Source organism: Siphateles boraxobius, unplaced genomic scaffold (genome assembly GCF_051911475.1).
Source record: "Siphateles boraxobius isolate OS27281-9 unplaced genomic scaffold, OSU_SipBor_1 18, whole genome shotgun sequence".
NCBI lineage: Eukaryota > Metazoa > Chordata > Actinopteri > Cypriniformes > Leuciscidae > Siphateles > Siphateles boraxobius.
Window position 1 is genome coordinate 12,607,690 of NW_027508788.1, and position 20,613 is coordinate 12,628,302.

At 39.2% G+C, this 20,613-nt stretch overlaps 1 protein-coding gene and 1 long non-coding RNA gene across 2 annotated transcripts; one reads left to right on the top strand and one right to left on the bottom strand.

Moving 5' to 3' along the window:
- Positions 1-916: 916 nt before the first annotated feature.
- Positions 917-6,441, top strand: LOC143741173 (uncharacterized). The gene is made up of 3 exons (XM_077233603.1): positions 917-1,336; positions 1,682-1,801; positions 5,198-6,441. The coding sequence occupies exons 2-3, from the start codon at positions 1,744-1,746 to the stop codon at positions 6,181-6,183; spliced, it is 1,044 nt and encodes a 347-aa protein (XP_077089718.1). The 5' UTR covers positions 917-1,336; positions 1,682-1,743; the 3' UTR covers positions 6,184-6,441.
- A 12,809-nt stretch (positions 6,442-19,250) lies between these two features.
- Positions 19,251-19,745, bottom strand: LOC143741210 (uncharacterized). Its single transcript, XR_013204964.1, has 3 exons — positions 19,683-19,745; positions 19,402-19,567; positions 19,251-19,327 (listed from the first exon to the last, which is right to left on the bottom strand). It is a non-coding gene; the product is annotated as an uncharacterized LOC143741210 (long non-coding RNA).
- Between the last annotated feature and the right edge of the window lie 868 nt (positions 19,746-20,613).

Consider the following 20,613-nt stretch of genomic DNA (forward strand, 5'->3'; position numbering starts at 1 on the left):
TTTTCGATAATTATTGATCTAAATTAGAGGTCTTCAATCCTGCTCCTGGAGGGCCACTGTCATGCAGAGTTTAGTTCCAACCTGCTTCAGCACACCTACCTTTGTATATTCAAGCGATCCTGGAGAGCTTGATGAGCTGATTCAGGTGTTTGATTAGGGTTGGAACTAAACTCTGCAGGACAGTGGCCCTCCAGGAGCAGGATTGAAGACCTCTGATCTAGAGAGTCCAGAGAATAGGCCTAGACTGGTTTGGTTCCGATCGGGCGAAAAACCAGGGACTACTTAGCAAAAGTAGGTTTTGGACAAAATTCGACATAGCGGACAATTTTTCTTGCCTAAATTTTGTCCGTCTTGAGCCAAGGATCACAGTGTTGTAAAAAGCTTGAGGCTAGGACCAACGGTCTAGGAGTTATGAGCAATTTAGTACTTTTGGTCTTGTGCACGAGATGAGGGCATTTTTTATCATTTTCTGGGTCATGAAAGAGTCTGCGCTCAAAAATATAATACAGTAGTATACAACAAATTTAAAAAATACAGTAAGTCTCTGTATGTGGTGTTTGACGTCACAGAAAATTCCCATGATGCAATGGGAATCAGTTATTTACTGTAAAGAGAAATAGCAGTATAATACTGGCTGATTTAAAGTAAATAACTGTAAAAATTACAGAAGAGTCTAACAGTGTAGATCCTCAGAATAACTTTGCACACATTCACAAGTTTAATCGATGTCTGATTACAGCAATAAACCATCATCAATATTCTTTCAGCTTCTCTATGAAATTAATTGAAGAATTAATAGTCTAACAGTGCTGGAAATATAGAGTTCATTTCTGATAACAAAGAAGATAAAGATTAAAAAACCATAAACTTTTTGATTTTCTTTAATTCAATTATGGGTATTTAATGTTTTGAGACCCACTGGAAATGAATGAAGACAAACAGCATCAGTTTCAAAAACCTAATTTCACAAATGAAGATGTAATTTCACAGACTGAAAATAATTAATGGGGGGAAAAAAGTCTTTCATAACGTAAACATTAATGTGCACGTGAAAAATCACACAGATAAAGATCTATTCTATTTCATTCCGGAGTTTAAATAATATTGTTTCCTCCTAAATGTTCAAGATCTAGAATATATTGGCATCTGAATGGAAAACTTCACTGTATACCGCGACGGATTGCCTGTTATCCGCCAGTAGAGGCGCTCGAGCAACCGAAGCAATGACACACATCCGAGTCTAGGAGAAGAAGAGAAGTGAGCGAGGGAAGGGAACATAAACATGAGAAGTGGAACACAGCCGTTCATTCTGCTCTAAATCTGCTGTTTTCAGACTGTGAGTACTTTCATTTTATCATTTATTAGGAGACATCTAAATCCAAACGACTAAAAGAGTCAGTTCATTTAGTGAATCACTCAGAAATTAATCGAAACGAACCGACTGATGTTGTTCATTACGCTCGTGAAATAAACTCGTTACTGACCGTTTTGTCACATTGCGATTTGTGGAGATTATGAGTTGTGTTTTTATTTAATGTAATTAACAAATTAACCCTGGTTAACAGTTTTAATCTATTTAAATAATATCGGATGTAATAGCAACATAAACATCAGCTAGAGGAGTTGAATTGTTTCTAATAATGAGAGTTTAAATGCTGGGAATATTCCCATCTTCCCACAGGAGAAGAAGCAGCAAGCTGGAGGAATTACTCCAGGAGAAACTACTGACATACTATTGTAAAGATGGAGATTAAGGAAGAACCCTGGAGAATAAAAGATGAAGATACAGAGGAACAAACAGGTTGGTGTTTTCCTCCATTCTCTTTAATGACTGATGAGGAACATTAAGATAAAAACTCACATATTCTCTTGAGACCCAGGCATAGACTTTATCCTCTATAGAAGACATTATATTTTAGTAAATTTCTCTGAGAACATAAATTCCACAGTTTTAAATCTGTTTTTCACGTAAAGAGCTAGGGAATGAGTCGCGATCTTCGAATAGTGGAACTGCGTTCGAAATTCGATCATAAAATTACTTTTTCGAATATCGTTATATTTTCGCGCAATTCCAATGTGTCATAATTTACGGCGCGCCAACTGTCACAGATCGTGCAGCAGGGTATTTTCCTGTCGGGGACACAAGGTGTCACTAACATGAATGAAACCCCCTACTGCGCGATAGGATACCAGTGTTTTATACATAGTGTAAACAAACAACAGAAGAAGAGCACCGTGACCGTTAACTCTGCGCCCAACAGAGGTGGGTAGTAAACCTTTACTGTCTAGGGTAGTAACCGTCTATGGTAGTAACAAGTAGGCTACATTTACTTCCTTACGTTGGGGCGACGTTCCTCTCGTTACTTTATTTTAATGCAATACATGCTGTTAAATGCGTAGTTTATTCCAAGCGCGCTGAATCTTTTTTATTTAACTTGGGGTGGTGATGGCACAGTGGATAAGACACATGCATTTTGTCTGAGAGACCCTGGTTCGAATCCACTGTGAGACACCAATGTGTCCCTGAGCAAGACACTTAACCCCTAGTTGCTCCAGAGGCGTGCGACCTCTGACATATATAGCAATTGTAAGTCGCTTTGGATAAAAGCGTCAGCTAAATGAATAAATGTAAATGTTATGGGCATGAGCAATGCTCCATTCACAAATGAAACACTCTTTTGAGTCGATTCTGTTCAAAGACTTCATCAAACAAGTTGGCAGATCTGTCTAAATCGGTTCACAAATCAGTTGAATGGTCTGTTCAGTTTCCTGCACGCACTGAATCCTCTGAAGCACTTTCAATTCACCCTCGGAGTCGTAACAGGAAGATTTAAGAACATCAAGAGCGTTGGATGAAGTGGCCGTGGGCCTACAGTCTAGTGAAAGCAAATCTGCAAATGCATCATATTTTTGCCAGCGATTAATTATTTATCATCAAAACAAAAATAAATTAGAGATTAGGTGGGTGAGGGCGAGGGTGATCCTCGCTCCGATGCGAGACAACAGATCATCAAACTGGGCGCGGGACAGGCGGAAGTACCGCTGAAAGCGGCCGTCATCCAGGCGCAGCTCTTGGAGCAAATGGTGAAACTCGACAAACTGGGTCAGGTGGACCCAAATATGGCGACGATTATCCCTACGCCGCTATTCTGCTCTCCAGAGCAAATACAGTGCGGTAACTCTCTCGATGAATGCTCAATCAACATTAGCTGTCTTGTAAAAAGATGGCCGCCAACATATTTCGCCTCCGACGTGCGTAAATTTCGCTTCAAACAATTGTTTTTTACGCGCGTAAATTTCGCTCTTGATGCGTCAATGGATTCAAAGTGTACACGCGTATAACTAGACGCGGCAGGCGCGAATTTGACGCTCAATTCGTGTCTGGTGTGAACACACAGTAAGGATGAAACTGGATGTAAATTGTTCTTATTTTGTTGAAAAATTATATTAATTTAGTCCTGCCCTTCATAGGCTAAAAAAGATATTAGCATGTAAAACATCAAAAAAAAAAAATTTGCTCAAAAGTTTACCCCTGGCTCTTTTAGTCATCGTGTTGCATTCTTGAGCATTACCTTGCAGATTCTGAAAGATGTACAATAGGTAAACGTATGACTTTGACTATATATTGCAATCAGTTTGTAAGGTTTAAAATATTCATTTAAGAGCTCAGTGTTGAGACCGTTCGCCGGAATTTGATTGACAGGCGATCTGACCAATCATAATGCCATTTTTGTCCGAACAAACAAACCAAACCAGTTAGAAGATTAAAGTCAGTGGACTTAAACTGGAAAAATGGTGTGTATTGATTTCTATTTGCAATTCTGATTTTCATTCATGTTTAATTCGTCCTATAACTAGAAGAGATTATCAGTTCATGTGCTGCTTGAACCGAGGCCTACACATTAAAGCACCACAAAACAGTATTTATTGTTTGAATTTCATAATAATTATAAACATTTGAAAGATGAGACTTTATTCCATACCAAAAGTAGGCTGCTCTGTCTTGTATGTTGGCGTATTGTCAGTGTCCTCTTTGCTCCGCAAATATATTTTTCACTGTGTGAGAACATGTGGAGTGAGAGCGGAAAGGCTTGTCGGACATAGCAACAGTAACTAAGAGGGGCGGGTCTTTGTGAAAGGTCAATTTCAAATCATTTAAATCTTTGTGGACTCGGCCAGACTCGACTCGGACTGGGATGTTAAGGACTCGGACTCAAGTCCGACTCGGCCCTCTTTGGACTCAGACTTGGACTCGATTGTTAAAGGGACAATGTGTAGTTTTTTAGGTATTTTATTATCTAAAATCAATATTTTTATTCATAAATATGTCCAAAAATGTACAAATACCTCTGCCAATTATCGGACTTATCCTCGCAAACAAAGATGCTATTATCTTTATATACATGTGACGGGTAGGTCCACGGAGCCTTCCATGTCGTTCCGCCATCTTGAAAAACTATAATAGCAGAGAGGGTCAAAAAGTACTAGGCCAACGCGTTTCCACAAAGCGTTTTCGTTCAGAGCCAGCGTCACGTAACTGAAAGCATCAGAAACGGAGGAGCAGAGCAGTGAGAGGCGCTTGTCACTGCCCCGGCAAGTTTAAAAGGCTGCATTGCACATACTATTATTCACACACATTATTATTCATACTGTAACATTAGTTTGTTCCTTGTGTCACGTTGCAGTTTGTTTGAAATAACAAGCCTGTTCACCTGGACTCGGACCCAACACTATAGAATGGGACTACACATTTATGGCAATTTTACTCACATATTTTATAATGTAAAATAGTATTTCAAATATTTCTGCTAGATCTTTCATACCATAGTCGAGAATCATCTTTATACATAGTTTGGTTAAAAATAGCCTGAAACCTTACAATTTATATAACATACATTTTTTGCATATACTATGTCTTGTCTTATGCCATTTTTATTTGATCTAATCTTCATTTTCACACACACAAAAAATCTCCATTGGTTTCTTATGTTCCAAACAATGTAATGACAAACTAAATGCATAAAAAAAAATCTTATATTTCTGGTTCTCGGGAAGATACAAAAATACATCTAAAACTAGATACTAGTAGACTCAGTAGTAAACTAGATTTTTGCTAAATATAGATTGAACTTTATTTCTTTGTTTCTCATTTGCCTTCTTAAATTGAATTTGTGCTATTTAATATGTTGATTTTTAGACCCGATGGAAGTGAATGAAGACAAACGGCACCATTTCAAAGATGAAGATGGACACACAGTCGTTTCAAAGACTGAAGAGAATTTCACTCAAAAACAAGCTGGAAAATCTAGAGACAAAGGATCTTTCACCTGCTCTGAGTGTGGAAAGAGTTCCTTATATAAATCACACCATAACAGACACATGAGATTTCACACTGGAGAAAAAGCGTTCTTCTGCTCTGAGTGTGGAAAGAGTTTCATAGATAAATCAGGCCTTAACCGACACATGAGATCTCACACTGGAGAAAAACCGTTCACATGCACTCAGTGTGGAAAGAGTTTCGGACATAAAGGACATCTAAATGAGCACATGAAAATTCACACTGGAGAAAAACTGTTCTCCTGTTCTGAGTGTGGAAAGAGTTTCAGTCGCAAAGAGGACGTAAATGTGCACATGAAAATTCACACTGGAGAAAAACCGTTCACCTGTTCTGAGTGTGGAAAGAGTTTCATTCGGAAAGGACACCTTAATGTGCACATGAGATCTCACACTGGAGAGAAGCCTTATACATGCTCTCAGTGTGGAAAGAGTTTCAGTTACAAAAGCCTTCTTAAAGAACATATGCTCTTTCACTCTGGAGTGAAGTCATTCAGCTGTGATCAGTGTGATAAAACATTTGTTTTGGCATCAGGCTTAAAAATACACCTTAAAGTTCATTCTGCTGTAAAGACTCACGTTTGTTCTTTTTGTGTAAAGAGTTTTACACGAGTGCACAGTTTAAAGGAGCATGAGCGTATTCATACTGGTGTGAAACCTTATGTGTGCTCTGACTGTGGGAAGACCTTCACTATATCAAGTGACTTAAAAAAACACCAGAGAATTCACACTGGAGTGAAACCGTACAAGTGCTCACACTGTGGAAAGAGTTTCGTTCGGTCAGATTCCTTGAAAGTTCATATGAAAGTTCATGAGAGAGTTCATTCTGGAGAGAAGCTGCACCAGTGATCTTCATGTGGGAAGAGTTTTACCCGATTATCTCAGCTACTGTCTCATTGCTGGAGTTGTCTAATTCAGTTCTTCCCAACCACTGTGCCGTGACAGGTTGTCAGGTGTGCCTTGGAAAATTATCAAATTCCAAAAAGTTAAAATAAAGGCTACAAATGAGAATGTATCATCGCTATGTAGGGCCGAGACCTTGTAACTCTATATTTCATAATTTTGGTTTGATATGATAAATGTTATTGGTCATCCTTTACGTCTGTATATGGGTCTTAAAGATATTTAACCAACAAAAAGCATTTAAAAGAGGTTTTGGCTAAACCTCGCAACTCAATTAGGGGTTATGAGGCTCCTCTAACTGTCAGTCAAGCCTCATAACTCCACCTTGCCTACATTTATGATGAAGTGCTATGCACAGGAGATCTCTGCTTGTTTGCAATGCAAGGGTAAGGAACAGATAAAGAACTGATGTTTGAGTAAGCACAGCGTTTTTCTTTTCTCAAGTGACGTAAGCCGCTCTTTTTGTTGTAACTTATTTTAACGGTATGGCGGACCTTTATTTTGATGGAGCTGAGTACGCCAGAGAATGAGCACACAGCGCTCGCATACTCCCTGTTCATTAGTTTATGATCCGTCTAACAGTCCTGTCTAATACGATATTAGATAGAACTGTTATACATAGAACGTAGACAGTAATGAAAAGTTATTAGAGTGTGTCATGTGGTTAATGTCCAGTGTCGCCAGCTGAGCAGAAATACATAATCATGCGCCAAAAACCGTGAACTTCCACCAATAGTTCTAGGAACTATGAAAAGGTTCCTCGTGTTTGAAAGGCCCTAATGTCTATAAAGGCTCACATTTTTGTATTTGAAGAGCGGAGAATATTCTTAGTCTTTGCCGTGTAGTTGAAGTCAAATATACTGTTTCAAATATCCTGTGCATAGTACTTCATATTTTGTATAATGAGATTAGATCATGATATTTCAACAACAAGAAAGTATATACAGTTACAATAAACTATATCCTGGGTTACAACCACCTGGCTTTAGGTGAAGCAACATTACAAAGGGGGAGGCCACACATGGAATAACGCTTTGTTACGTCCCTTTTGGTCTGTTTCTGTGTTTTATTCTGTTTTGGGAGGTGTTTGTTCTTTTTTATCCAGGAAGACCGGATTGGTTCCTGCAGTCTGATTGGTGCCACGCCCTTTAGATTCAAGATGAATGGCGTGCTCAATTCCTTTTGAGTTTTATTTGGGTGCTCTTCGGTCCAAGGTAAAACATCTAAGAGACAGTGTAGAGAAAAAATTCTCTGATGACTGAGGCACTCCTTAATTAAAATGTCTTTATTACACAGATGCCATGTCCTAAAAGCACAACTTTAAAACGCCCACGCATAGCGGCATGGAGCCTTCTTCAGGGCATAGTGAAGCAGATAGAAAACTGATCTTATAATGACAAAGAAACACAAGTAGAAGCAAACACACAGGTGCAGGCAACAAATGTGTTGCGTACGCTTTGTTACGTCCCTTTTGGTCTGTTTCCGTGTTTTATTCTGTTTTGGGAGGTGTTTGCTCTTTTTTTTATCCAGTAATACCGGATTGGTTCCTGCAGTCTGATTGGTGCCACGCCCTGATTGATCAGCTGACTCCTGGTCATTTATAAAAGCCGCCTTCGTTACTTCTTTCATTAGCCTTGTGCTCACTTGCCTTGCCTGACTTTGCTAGTTAGTTTTCAGAGTGTATTAGTAAGACTGTTGAGTGTTTATTTTGAGGTGTTTATAAGAAGTGGTTTGTTTGTTTCTTGTGAACTGTCATACTTGTGATATTGACTACCGCCTGTTTAACGACCTAGATTCCAGATTACCCCCTATTTGTAAAAATTGACTAACGATTGCGTCATAACCACGCGACTCTCTTGTCCCACAATAGAGAAATTACCGTATAGACAGGAGGAGAAGCTCGCAGGCAATCTTTTGCTGTCTATGAGGCAATCGGGAGGACATGGAGAAATAAAGTCAAGGAGAAGCCCATAGATAGAGAGTCCATAAAAGCAACGGGACAAAATATTTCAACAACGTTTTTGAGGAATTGGAAATAATTCGGTATGTGGCACAGCTACTAGAAGATTTACAACTGTCAGACAGGTCGCTCACGTCACATCTACGTCGTCAAGCTCAGTTTGAGCCTGCGCAGTCGCTCAGCCATCAGGAAGTGAGTGCTTCTAATTGGGCTTCATGTTTCTCCATTGAAATCAAGGGGGTCGCTGTGTCCATTTCTTTTACTGTCTATGGAAGCAATGGGCTGCAAAGTCTCAGTGTTTCAGGAAGCCTCATTTTGCCATCACTAACAAAAGGGGAGGCCACACATGAAAGTAATCTTAACAACTGAACTTTTAATTAGAAATTAATAAAAATAATAATAATAAAAAATCTAGGAAAAAGAAAAGCAATCCAGGACTGAGGAAAACCGACCAGCACCAAGGTCCAACTTTAGACTCTCCTCCTTCTTCAGTAGATTTTATTTGGCAGCTTGCAATCATTGTGCATTACCGCCATCTACTGGACTGAGGTGTGATCACATTGGGACTTTATAAAAATACCTTTACCATCCTATAGGATCAAAGCCCAAGCTTCAGCTGGTGCTGTGTTCAGCTTCTCCAGCTTCCACCCTGAGCTGTAGACACTCCTTTCTTCATATACTTCACTTTTATCCCCAACTCCATCACAGGTAACACTCCACACCTGTTCACCTCCTGCACAGGTAACACTCCACACCTGTTCACCTCAATCACAGGTAACACTCCACAACTGTTCACCTCAATCACAGGTAACACTCCACACCTGTTGTGCTGTTCTCTGCTGCAGTTTGCAATTTAGCGCCCCCTAGAGGTAATGTCACACTATTTAAGTAGAGCATGTGCTGTTCAGCCATTTTGTTGTCAGGCATTTGAGAGAGCACTCAGATGATTTCCATCTCCATTCATACTTCACTCTTGAAAAGGCATTGTCTGTAAGTGTTTTCTAAAAGCAATGTTATGAAAGTTTTTTGGTGTTTGTCATATATTGTGGTGTTGTATTTGAAGATGTTAGATGGGTGTACAAATTGGACTAATGGAATGTTGTCTGCTATTATGTATGCTACGCCATCTATATTTAAAAATGTATGTTTTAGAAGATGTTTATGCTCATTGAAGTGTCTTGTAAGTTAATGTATTTCTATTAATTGATAAAAGTGGCATGGGAAAAGCAGGTTGTACCTAGAGCATGGCGCCGAGCAGGTGGAGTCTTTATACCTAAAGAAAAAGATGCTACAATTATCAGTCAGTTTCGTCCTATTTCACTATTAAACGTCGAAGGTAAGATTTTTCTTCAGCATTATTGCGCACAGATTGTCAACCTACCTATTAAAGAATGGCTTCAATGACACTTCAGTTCAAAAAGCGGGCATTCCAGGGTTCTCAGGATGCTTAGAACACATCAACGTTATCTGGCAACGAATTCAATCAGCTAAAAAGGAGAGGAAGGAGCTCCATGTGACATTCCTGGATTTGGCTAATGCATATGGTTCAGTGCCACATGAGCTTCTTTGGGCAGCATTTGATTTTTTAGAGTACCAATGTCAATAACAAATTTAGTGAAAGCCTATTTTGGAGATTTGCAATTTAGTTTCTCAACTCCAAAATTCAGCACCGCATGGCAATGCTTAGAGGTTGAAATAATGGCAGGATGCACCATTTCTCCACTGGTTTTTACCATGGCAATGGAAGTAATCATTAGGGCATCAAGATGGGTAGTAGGAGGAGAGCGCTTGGCTTCTGGGATGCGACTACCACCAATCAGAGCATACATGGATGACATGACAACCATGAATATACAACAGTAGTCTGCACTAATCGGTTATAGGGGAAGTTAACAGATAATATTGAATGGGCACGAATGCAATTTAAGCCCTCTAAATCAAGGAGCATCTCGATAGTTAAAGGAAAGGTAGTAGATAAAACATTCTTCATTAATGGTGAGGCAATACCAACCGTTTCTGAGAAGCCAGTGAAGAGTCTTGGGAGATGGTACGATGGGGATCTAAAGGACACAGTTCGAGTGGGAGAAGTTAGACGACAAGCAGTGGAAGGGTTGAAGAGCATAAAAAGCTGTCCTCTACCAGGCAAACTAAAACTCTGGTGCTTTCAGTTTGGTCTACTGCCAAGGTTGCTGTGGCCACTGACTGTGTACGAGGTTTCTTTGACAACAGTGGATAAGCTGGAAGCTCTAATAAGTTCATACATCTGGAAATGGTTGGGAGTTCCACGCTGCCTCAGCAGAGTGGGACTTTATAGTAAAGGAGTATTGCAGCTGCCAGTCTCTGCTTTAACCGAGGAGTTTAAGTGTGCCAAGGTCAGACTGGAAATGACTTTAGCAGAATCACGCGACAAATGTGTAAGGGAGGCAGCCCCTGTGGTAAAAACTGGTAGAAAGTGGTCAGCAAAGAAATCTGTAGTAGAGGCAAAGGCTGACCTTCAAATTGGGGATATCGTGGGACAGGTACAGCATGGAAGAGGGGGTTTTGGGCTCAGTTTAGCTCCTCCTAAATGGTACAAGGCAGGCCCAGCTCAAAGGAGGAAGCGGGTAGTCAACGAGGTGCGAAAGCAGGAGGAGAGGATGAGATGTATAAAGGCCATTTCCCAGGCCAAGCAGGGAGAATGGATGAGATGGGAGAGTGTGGAACAACGCAAAATGGGCTGGCAAGACCTTTGCTCAATGGAAGAGAGTAGGATCAGTTTCCTTATTAGGTCAACATATGATGTTCTCCCATCACCACAGAACCTAAACCTCTGGGTAGGAGAGGATCCCTCTTGTCCTTTGTGTTCATCACCTGCCACATTAAGGCACATTTTGACAGGATGTAAGGTGGCTCTTAGCCAAGGTCGGTTTACTTGGCGCCATGACCAAGTATTGCGATGTTTGGCTTTAGCATTGGAAGCCAAGCGTAGTATGACCAATAAGTTGCCGCCTGTTCTAGCTAAATATTACAAGCATAAGACAATATTCCTCCGCCCAGGCGAGCAACCACCAAGAAAAGGTGCTAACACCAATTCTAGCCCAGGACAACTGGAAGATGCTAGGGACTGAAAGATGCTGGCTGATCTTGATCAACGGCTTATTTTTCCACCAAAAATATATAAATGTCAAAAACAGTCCCGATAAAGTAAACAAATAAAATTAGATGCAGGCCTGAACGACGCTTGTGTGCGTTGGGGCGGAAAAAATACGAATCGCCGCTTCACTCTTACTAGAGCCAACAATAATGGAAAATACTACTCACGCTTGTCATGCTCACATCATCACAGTCCCACGAAAAATGGAGAAACGCAGAGAGCGTCAGGAAGGAGAAAATACCATGCTGCATCGGGCGAAAAGATCAACACTCGCCGTGCGGTCCCGATCAGGGCATCCAACGAGGCCAGGGGAACTTCCAGGCAATCCAGGGTACATGAAGCGCTACCTGGTAATGAAATCCACCATGGCCGGAGGATATGGCGTTAATTTTTAGTCAAAAGTTATGAGCGTGTAAGCGAGCTCACGAGCACATTGTTATTTCACACGCGCAAAAATGAACCTTCAGCTGGCATGATAAAAGTACTCGCGCACAAATTCAACAACCGAGAGGTGTACAGGTAGCTGCGAGCGAGCGCCTGGCATACTCTCATAGGTTAACTCTGCTTGTACAGTGGAATCCTGCTCACGCGCAGCGGGCTTCTGCTCGTGGAGTGCTGTTTTGCTCGCGCAGTGGATTTCTGCTCGCTCAGCTGATGTTTGACAATGTAGCGATTTAATCTGAAATTTGTTTGGCTTATGTCAGCTACTTACGTGTTCCAATCAAATTTCAGATTAAATTGCTACATTGTCAAACACACAGCCCCCATCATATATCAATATCACTTACGCCGACATCTTCAGGTGTCGCCGCCATTCCGTCCACTGTGCAGTGTTAACTGAATGACTGAACTCCGTCAGATACTTTGACTCCGTGCTTCCTGTAATGAGAGCTGTCAATCAAGGTACAAGGATGTCCCTGTGGTTGTGATTACGATGAAAGTGACCAATCATAAGAGAGTCAGTGCCCTCCTTGGTTTCCGCCCCCAAATTGTCAAGTCATGTAGACTCAAGGGAGCAGAAATCAGCTGAGCGAGCAGAAATCCACTGCGCGAGCAAAACAGCACTCTGCGAGCAGGATTCCACTGTACAAGCAGAGTTAACCTATGAGATTATGCCAAGCGCTCGCTCGCAGCTACCTGTACACCTCTCGGTTGTTGAATTTGTGCGCGAGTACTTTATCATGCCACCTGAAGGTTCATTTTTGCGCCTGTGAAATAACAATGTGCTCGCGAGCATGTCTTACACGCTCCTAACTTTTGACTAAAAAATAACGCCATAGGAGGAGCTCAGTCTCCGGTTAATCCAAATCACTCGTGAATAACAAGTGCGTCACATTTGCGACTCGCGAGTATAAACTACACACACTCACGATGACTAATGTAGGATATCAATACTTCAACTTCTGTACGAAATTACATACTCACTACTATTAGTAAAACAAATGAACACTCAAATCTTAACTGCATCACACTCAGTGTCGTCGTTGTTGTTGTTTTTTTCCTTCTATCTCCTCTTCTTCGTTCCCTCCCTTCTCACTCTCGCCTATCATATCGCTCTCCAAACCAAACTGACATGTGAAATACCCAATCAGAGCCTAGAAACTTTATACACTTCCAACAATATGAAATAGCGTTTTCAATATACGTGATGAGTACAGATATACAATATAAATCAAATATATAAACAAAACAATATAAAGATACAATTTGAAAAGTAAAATAATATAGATATACTTTCAACAAATTTCCACAGGGTTACACAAATATTCTCTCTTCATGTAATCTGTATAAAAGCCAACGAACGGTACGGTTTCTCAAGTGTCTGCTCATTATGCGTAATGTGAACACAGCCACGTGCACACAAGTGATTCACATGCTAATCGTCCATATGTGACCCACGCTATCCTGTAAATGCTACCATCATCTCGACAAACAAAGCATTAGCTTCATGATTCATCTGCTTTTCATCGAGTTTGGAAGACAATCTGCGAGTTTACCATGGATTTACCTCAGAAGAAGAACACGATTGATCGAACAGAGGTAAGATGTTTATTAACAATTAGTTAATGTGTTATTGTTGCCTACTAGTTGAACTATTGCCATACTAAAATGTATGAAATCGAATGTTGAATGTAACCCAGTACATTAATTTGGGTCACTAGTATTTATAATTAGTATTGGTTTATTCATATCGCTATGAAACTAATAGTAAGTGAAGAATAAGAAATAAAATGTATTTCATTATAAATAATTGAATAAAAAAAAAGTTTCTGAATTAATTTCAGATTGGTGAGGATGAGGTGAAAGGTTAGCTCCGCCCACGGTTGAAAAATAGTTTCCAGAAAGATCGGTTATCAAGCTGAGACGAGACCAGAAACTCTACTTTATATGTTTGGTTTTGTTTGGTTATTTTGTTTGTTCAAAACAGTACAGAATAGTTAATAACTCCCGTTCCTTACTCCAATCCAGTGGTGGCGGTAATGCACAAGAAATAGTTGCTAACCGCCAATTAAAAAAGAAGAAGAGACCAGAGATAAGAGAGATTATGAATGACACGAAAGTGAAGAACAGGACATTCAAATCTAAATCATACTTTACACATTATAGGGAAGCACAACACAGGTTTATGTGAAGTATGTTCAATAGAGGAGACAGTAGAACATGTATTGAAGAAATGTAAGGCTTATAATAAAGAAAGGAGGATTCTTAAGGAAGAATTGCTAGCAGTAGGATGCCAGGAATTCACTATAACCGACTTATTAAATGATGGTCCAAATTCAAGAAAACAAATAAATGCAGTCATGAGATTTATTAAGAATAGTGGGTTATATAATAGGATATAGGAGAAGTTAGTTCATTCTTTTCACACTCCATCACAGTAGGTGAAGGTATGCACCTTTAAAGTTGGTTCGCAACCCGCCATAAAACCAAAAGAAGAAGAAGACACGAAAGTGATATTAAATCGATTGAATGAGTTAAGAAAGAAGGAACAGTGATAATTTAGCGATACATAATAAACAAGCACAGTAGATTTATGAGGTATTAGTTCTTTAGAAAGCTCGCGTGTGAGAAGTGCTTCGTGAAAACGGAACGCGCCGTGCAGAAACTATATTGAAGAGATATAGATTTTCTAATCTTTCCTTTGGAAAATTGTTTTCTTTTGTTCCTCGATTTATATTTATCCTTGGTGAGTGCAATTTTCTTTATAAGAAGTGTGTTTAATTAATGAGAATATTGTTTTTGTAATAGTAATGTGATCAAGTGGGTAATAATGTGAAAAAATGTTGAAAATGTTTCATAATATACTATGTCATGGTGTGTAGTTACGTTAAATAATGCAGAGACGTATCATTTGTTGAGATTGTGTTTTTTCTTTATTGAGAAGTGTGTGCCATGCGCAGGCCCGGATTAAGAGGACTTTGGGCCCTGTGGCTATAGCAACACCAAGGGCCTTCTTTCATCTGATTGCCACGCCACAGTCTTCTACCGCAATACATATTTTTTTTTATTGTTATTAAAGCTGCAGTCCGTAACTTTTCCTCTTTGTCACCATCTCTGTTCGAAGACTGCAATTGCACTTGTAGTTATTTACAGAATTATCAACTTTACGTGGGTTGTACGTCCGCATGAATTAGCGCGGATGAATCCAATGTTTTGAGGTGAGTGTGCGGCTGTTAATCACCGCGCCGGTGTGGATGGATACGGGCATTCAGACTCACACATTAGGCCCTATACTTTTTTTGGAAGTATGACCAATATTAGAATTTTCAACGGAAAATAACGTCTGAACAAGTAACATCCACTTTGTTCTGATCAACTAAGGGGAAAAAAGCATTGCAGTAAATCTTATTTTGTAAACAAATAACAATCATAGCGCTATGAAATAAACTGTGTATGAACAGAATCCTTGTTATGCAAAAACGTGTTATAATATAAACATCTTACGAAAGGAACATTTTGATATGGAATATCATGATACAAATTACTCCACATAATTTCTTGGTTCATTTTGGGAACATTTTATTGACAAAACATTTTTACCCCCTCCCCTTCCATAAGTGCATTTACTCCAGATATGAACTCAAAAACATAAAGGTTGCCAAAATCAGCAAAAACATTTCTCATACTTCAGTCATACTTCCTCAATAAGTAGCTATTTAACCATGAATGATTTAAAGGGATAGTTCAACAACAATCACCCTCATGTTGTTCAAAACCTGTATGAATTTCTTTCTTCTGCTGAACACAAAAGAAGATATTTTAAAGAAGGTTGGTAACCAGACAGTTGACAGCACCCATTGACTTCCATGGTAGTAAAAAAATATATTAAGTCAATGACTACCGTAAACTGTCTGGTTACTAACACTATATAAAATATCTGTGTTCAGCATAAAAAAGAAATTCTTTCAGTTTGAACAACATGAGGGTGAGTAAATGATGACAGAATTTTTATTTTTGGGTGAACTTTCCTTTAAAATAGGGTCTTACAGTTCAATAGTCTTTTTTCTAGCTTTAGCAGAGCAGAAATCCTTTATGATATCATTAAAATCCAGTCACTGTCTTAATAAGCGAGTCATTCATTCAACCGATTTGTTCAAACGGCTGTTTGATTCAACGAGGAAACAAACGAGGAGTCATTTAATCATTAAATGAACCCATTCGTTCAAAACGCGGATTATTCAGTAACGAATCACTACTTTCAGTTTCAGAGATTGTTTCTGCTGTGGTTTGGTTTCATTTTGGAATTTTCATCGGCAAAGTGACGATAAACCAAAGCGTAACTCTCAATGTTAACTTATTGGTCAACTAATGTATTTTTGCATAACATATCACATTATCAGTTGTGCTGATATTTGGGGAAAACTGCGCTTTTACTTGTGATATATTTATTTTATATTATTTAATATTACAATAAGACAAAAACTCATCGGGGCAAAAATGCCCATGTAGACCTTGGATATTGGACCTTGATGTTCGTCAAAAAACAGTAATTTGGCCGGGGATTTTTACACGGGTGAGTGGTGGGAGAAAAAACACTGACATTCTGGATTCAGACTGCAATAAAATCATCGAATATTGAAAATACCTTACGACTCCACGAGAAACAATTACCATCCAAATAGTGCTTAACTCATTAACTTACTTCAGCTGCTTTCGACGTATAAAACACGCAGATCGGTGACGACGCAAGAGGGTGAAGCTAACTGTGCGCTGCACTCGGGGTCTTCCACGGGCACGGATGAAAGTGAACCAAAGTATTTAGTTAGTTTAGGAATTTTTGCATCCCTTTTCTGTCTTTCGAGTTTGTTTTTCCATTTTTGTGCACCACTATCACTTTTTTCATCATTTTTGCACACTAGCGACAGCGAGCGATTTATACCAATGTTCTATCTACATGAAAGCAAAGCATAACGAAAAGAGGCTTTTCCCAACGTCATGGCGCAAATTAAGTTAATTTGATTGGGCGGTGAATTATATCAGTCAGGCACATTTTCCAATAACTTCTTGTTATTTTATTATACACAAATCAACCACCTATGATTTGACAATCTCATTTCCTCCAGCCAATCACGGGCCCCCTAATCCCTAATAACCTAGCCCTTATGTTAATCCAGCCCTACACACACACACACACCAGGTTTGCTGTGGCTACTTGTAAGGCTGCATAAAATAATATTACTAATAATAATAATAATTTTTACTTTACAGAAAACTTTTATTTTTAGGGGGGAAATGCAAGCAGCCTATAACTATAAATCATTAGAAAGAAACTCTTTAGTACAATATAGAGAAAAATATATATATCATCATGTTGCTCCAAATGTTTTCAATGATTGTCTTTCCACTTCCGTATTATGGCCCCAACAGTGCTCACTGGAACAAGCTAAGAAATGCGCCTATAAACAATGCCATCATGTTTTGCAACAATTAGGTTGCGAAGGTCTTGAGACAGCTCTTTGCTTTTACCCATCATGAGATGTGTCTTGTGTGACACCTTGGCAATGAGACTTTTTTGTAGGCCATCAGTTGGGACTGAACCAGCTGATATTAATTTGCACTGAGAGGGGGCTGGATTGCTTTTTAATTACTGATAGTTTACAGCAGTTGTCTTGGCTTTCCATGCCTTTTTGAACCTCCCTTTCTTCATGTGTTCAATACTTTTTCCCTGTGTCATTTCACATCATTACACATAACTTAATTTCTGAACTTATTTGTTTTGGTTCCTTTGTATATGTATGGGATACTTGGGTTTTTACCAACATCTGGTGAAAATGTCATGTCAATTGCACCTTTGGATTAAATATATTTAATGGAGTAAATATATTTACTGAGAAAAATGGTGACATGTTCAATACTTATTTCACCCGCTGTATATCCAAGATGTATAAAATATAATATATCTTAAAGACATACTTTGATTCTGACCCTACTAAAAACAATGCTTGCTTTGTTATAAATTTAGTTTATAGACTTTAACTTTATATTATCTATAAATGTAAGTTTACCAACAACATACCTTTTTTTTTTTCTCCTGTGTTTTTGAAAGAGTTTAAAATGTAACTTAATACAATTATGTCTTCGGTAATAGAAAGCAAGTAATTAATTCGTACAATGTTACTGTATATGTATAGATTAATATCTTATTATCATGTTCTTTTTCTCTATCTCTTTTTATTTATTTTATTTAGTTTTCAGCACTTTGTTAACTCTTCTTTTCTCATTTGTAATCTGATGACATTGAACATATTATTAATACATTTTCTATATTGTATACAAAGTTGTATATCATAAACATGCCATTTCTGTATGTTTTGCAAGAAAAAAGTTTTAAAAAAAATCCAAGAGTGGAATCAATCTGGCATCAATACAGTTCTATCTAATCTAATCTGATCTCATCTAAATTAATTTGTGCCAATGAGACCACAACTCATGTCATGTGTAGCTTGGTCAACGGATTCACGTATTGATCAGTAATATAAAATATACTTATGTTCATTATACGTTATAATATAAGTATGTGATCATAATTAGTAATTGAGTAGTTGAAAAAAATATTGTTATTATTATTTTTACAATTTAATTGATCTAAGTATAGTGTTAAATCATTTAAACAAAAAATGAATCCAAAATAAGCATTTCCCTTTTATGCATCAGTTGGGTCGCGAAGGGACAATTTGTACAAACCAGCTTGAAGCTTCGAACGTCATCAATCACGTGTTATTGTCATTTCGATACAAGCATCGGTACAGTGTGGGATACAATAGTGCTTTGAAAACTGTGACGGACCCCCGGTATCAACCGTCCCATCACTAATTAAGTGTTGAGTAGCTGTTATGTAAAACTTATCATGCTAATGAAATATTAAAATTCTCTACATATGATAATTAATTAACTATAAATGACAGCAATTGACCAATCATAACTCAATATTGTAACGGTTCAAGCGCATCTTTTGATCTTCTTTAAAAAAAGAAGATAAGAGAAGAGATGATATTTCTTTGATTAGTGTTTAAATGCATGGCTGGGATCTATGTACACAAAAGGCCTATTTCTCTCAAATATTGTTCACAAATCTGTCTAAATCTGTGTAAGTGAGCACTTCTCCTTTGCTGAGATAATCCATCCACCTCACAGGTGTGGCATATCAAGATGCTGATTAGACAGCATGATTATTGCACAGGTGTGCCTTAGGCTGGCCAAAATAAAAGGCCACTCTAAAATCTGCAGTTTTATCACACAACACAATGCCAAAGATGTCGCAACTTTTGAAGGACAAACACAAAACACAAACACTTGGGAAGTGTGGAAGACACCCGGCGATCACGGTGGCACGTACTGGAGAGCGAGCAAGTCTCACGCAAGACGCCTAACGTTAGGCTGTGCATGCACACACACACGTGTTTTACACACGAGAGATTGTTATCGAGATAATCTTTATGTAGACAAAGCAGCAGCAGCAAATCAGCGTTGCCCACCAGGCGTCACAGCTATTCCTCCTAAAAATACAAACATGAGCATGCTTGCGATATATAAAAGAATGAGCGCTGTAAAAATTGGAGGATTCACGTACCTTTAATTCATAAACCCGTCGCCCATCCACGCCACGCATACAGAGGACACGGGATACACATCCCCCGAAGCACGGGAATGCAACAGGGGCCTACAAAGAGAGAGCGCCGCCGCTCAAAGCTCACTCCGCAACCTATCCCGGCCGCTCAAAGCATCATGACACGGGACTACAAGAGAGGCATGTAACGTAAGAGCCGGAGCCGCGAACAGCCGCGAACTATCCCGATGCTATAAACAACACAATCGTTTACACAAAATCCCACATCGGTGTTCACTACCTACCTCAAAGCGGAAGCACTACAGGGACAAAGGGCGGTCCCACGGGCAATGACGCGACACTCAACCAGCACGCACACGCAATAAGTGACTACATGTTCTCTTTTTTTATATCATCCCACCCTGTTTGTGATTGGACCCACACTACCCCAAGCACATTAACTTGATTACCGGGCAACAATACGTCCCACTACATATGCATGTATGGCAACTTGAGGTAAGCATAAGGTCAGAAAAGGAGGTCAGAAAAACAGGAAATCCTGTTAACAGGAAAAATCCCATTCTGAAAATAAAGATGCAACTGTAAGGGTTTCAAATTGATTGTCATGTCAATATTACATTGCCAAAATGTCAAATACTTGAGTCTTGAAATATAAGAAAAGTGCAAACATCTTACAAACACACTATCAATAAAACAGTGTGCATTTGAACAGCACAAATCAAGTACACTGGCTCTTGTAGCATCAACAAATCAAGGTTTTAAAATGTCACATATTTGAAAAATAAGAAAAGTGCAATAACTGTAAACATCTTACACACAAGATTTGCTGACAGGTTGACTTAACGAAACAGGCCAATCAGGATGCTCTCTGTCTTACATGCACTTCATGAGGCACACACGCACACTAGCGCACACTGGCACACACCGCGCTATACGGTTTGGAGCACAGTCTGTTCTATCTCGCATGCGCTCTTGCTCGCTCGCTCTAGATTCCGGGAGATTTGAATTAATTTGCGGGCATCAGGGGAAGCCGCAATATGAGGGAGACTTCGGATGTCTCATTTATACTTCTGTTGTCAATACACGTTGTCCGTGTTGAGGCGCAATTACACATGCAGAGGGAACATGTGAAACACGAGGGAGGGGTTCTAGCGGACCAATCACAACGCTTGCGTCTGCGTAGAATTGACGCGTTGTTACATTTTTGGAGAGGTG

Coding starts and splice junctions, on each gene's coding strand:
- LOC143741173 (XM_077233603.1), top strand. CDS start 1,744: ATGGAGATTAAGGAAGAACCCTGGAGAATAAAAGATGAAGATACAGAG. Junction 1,802..5,197: donor AGATACAGAGGAACAAACAG/GTTGGTGTTTTC, acceptor GTTGATTTTTAG/ACCCGATGGAAGTGAATGAA.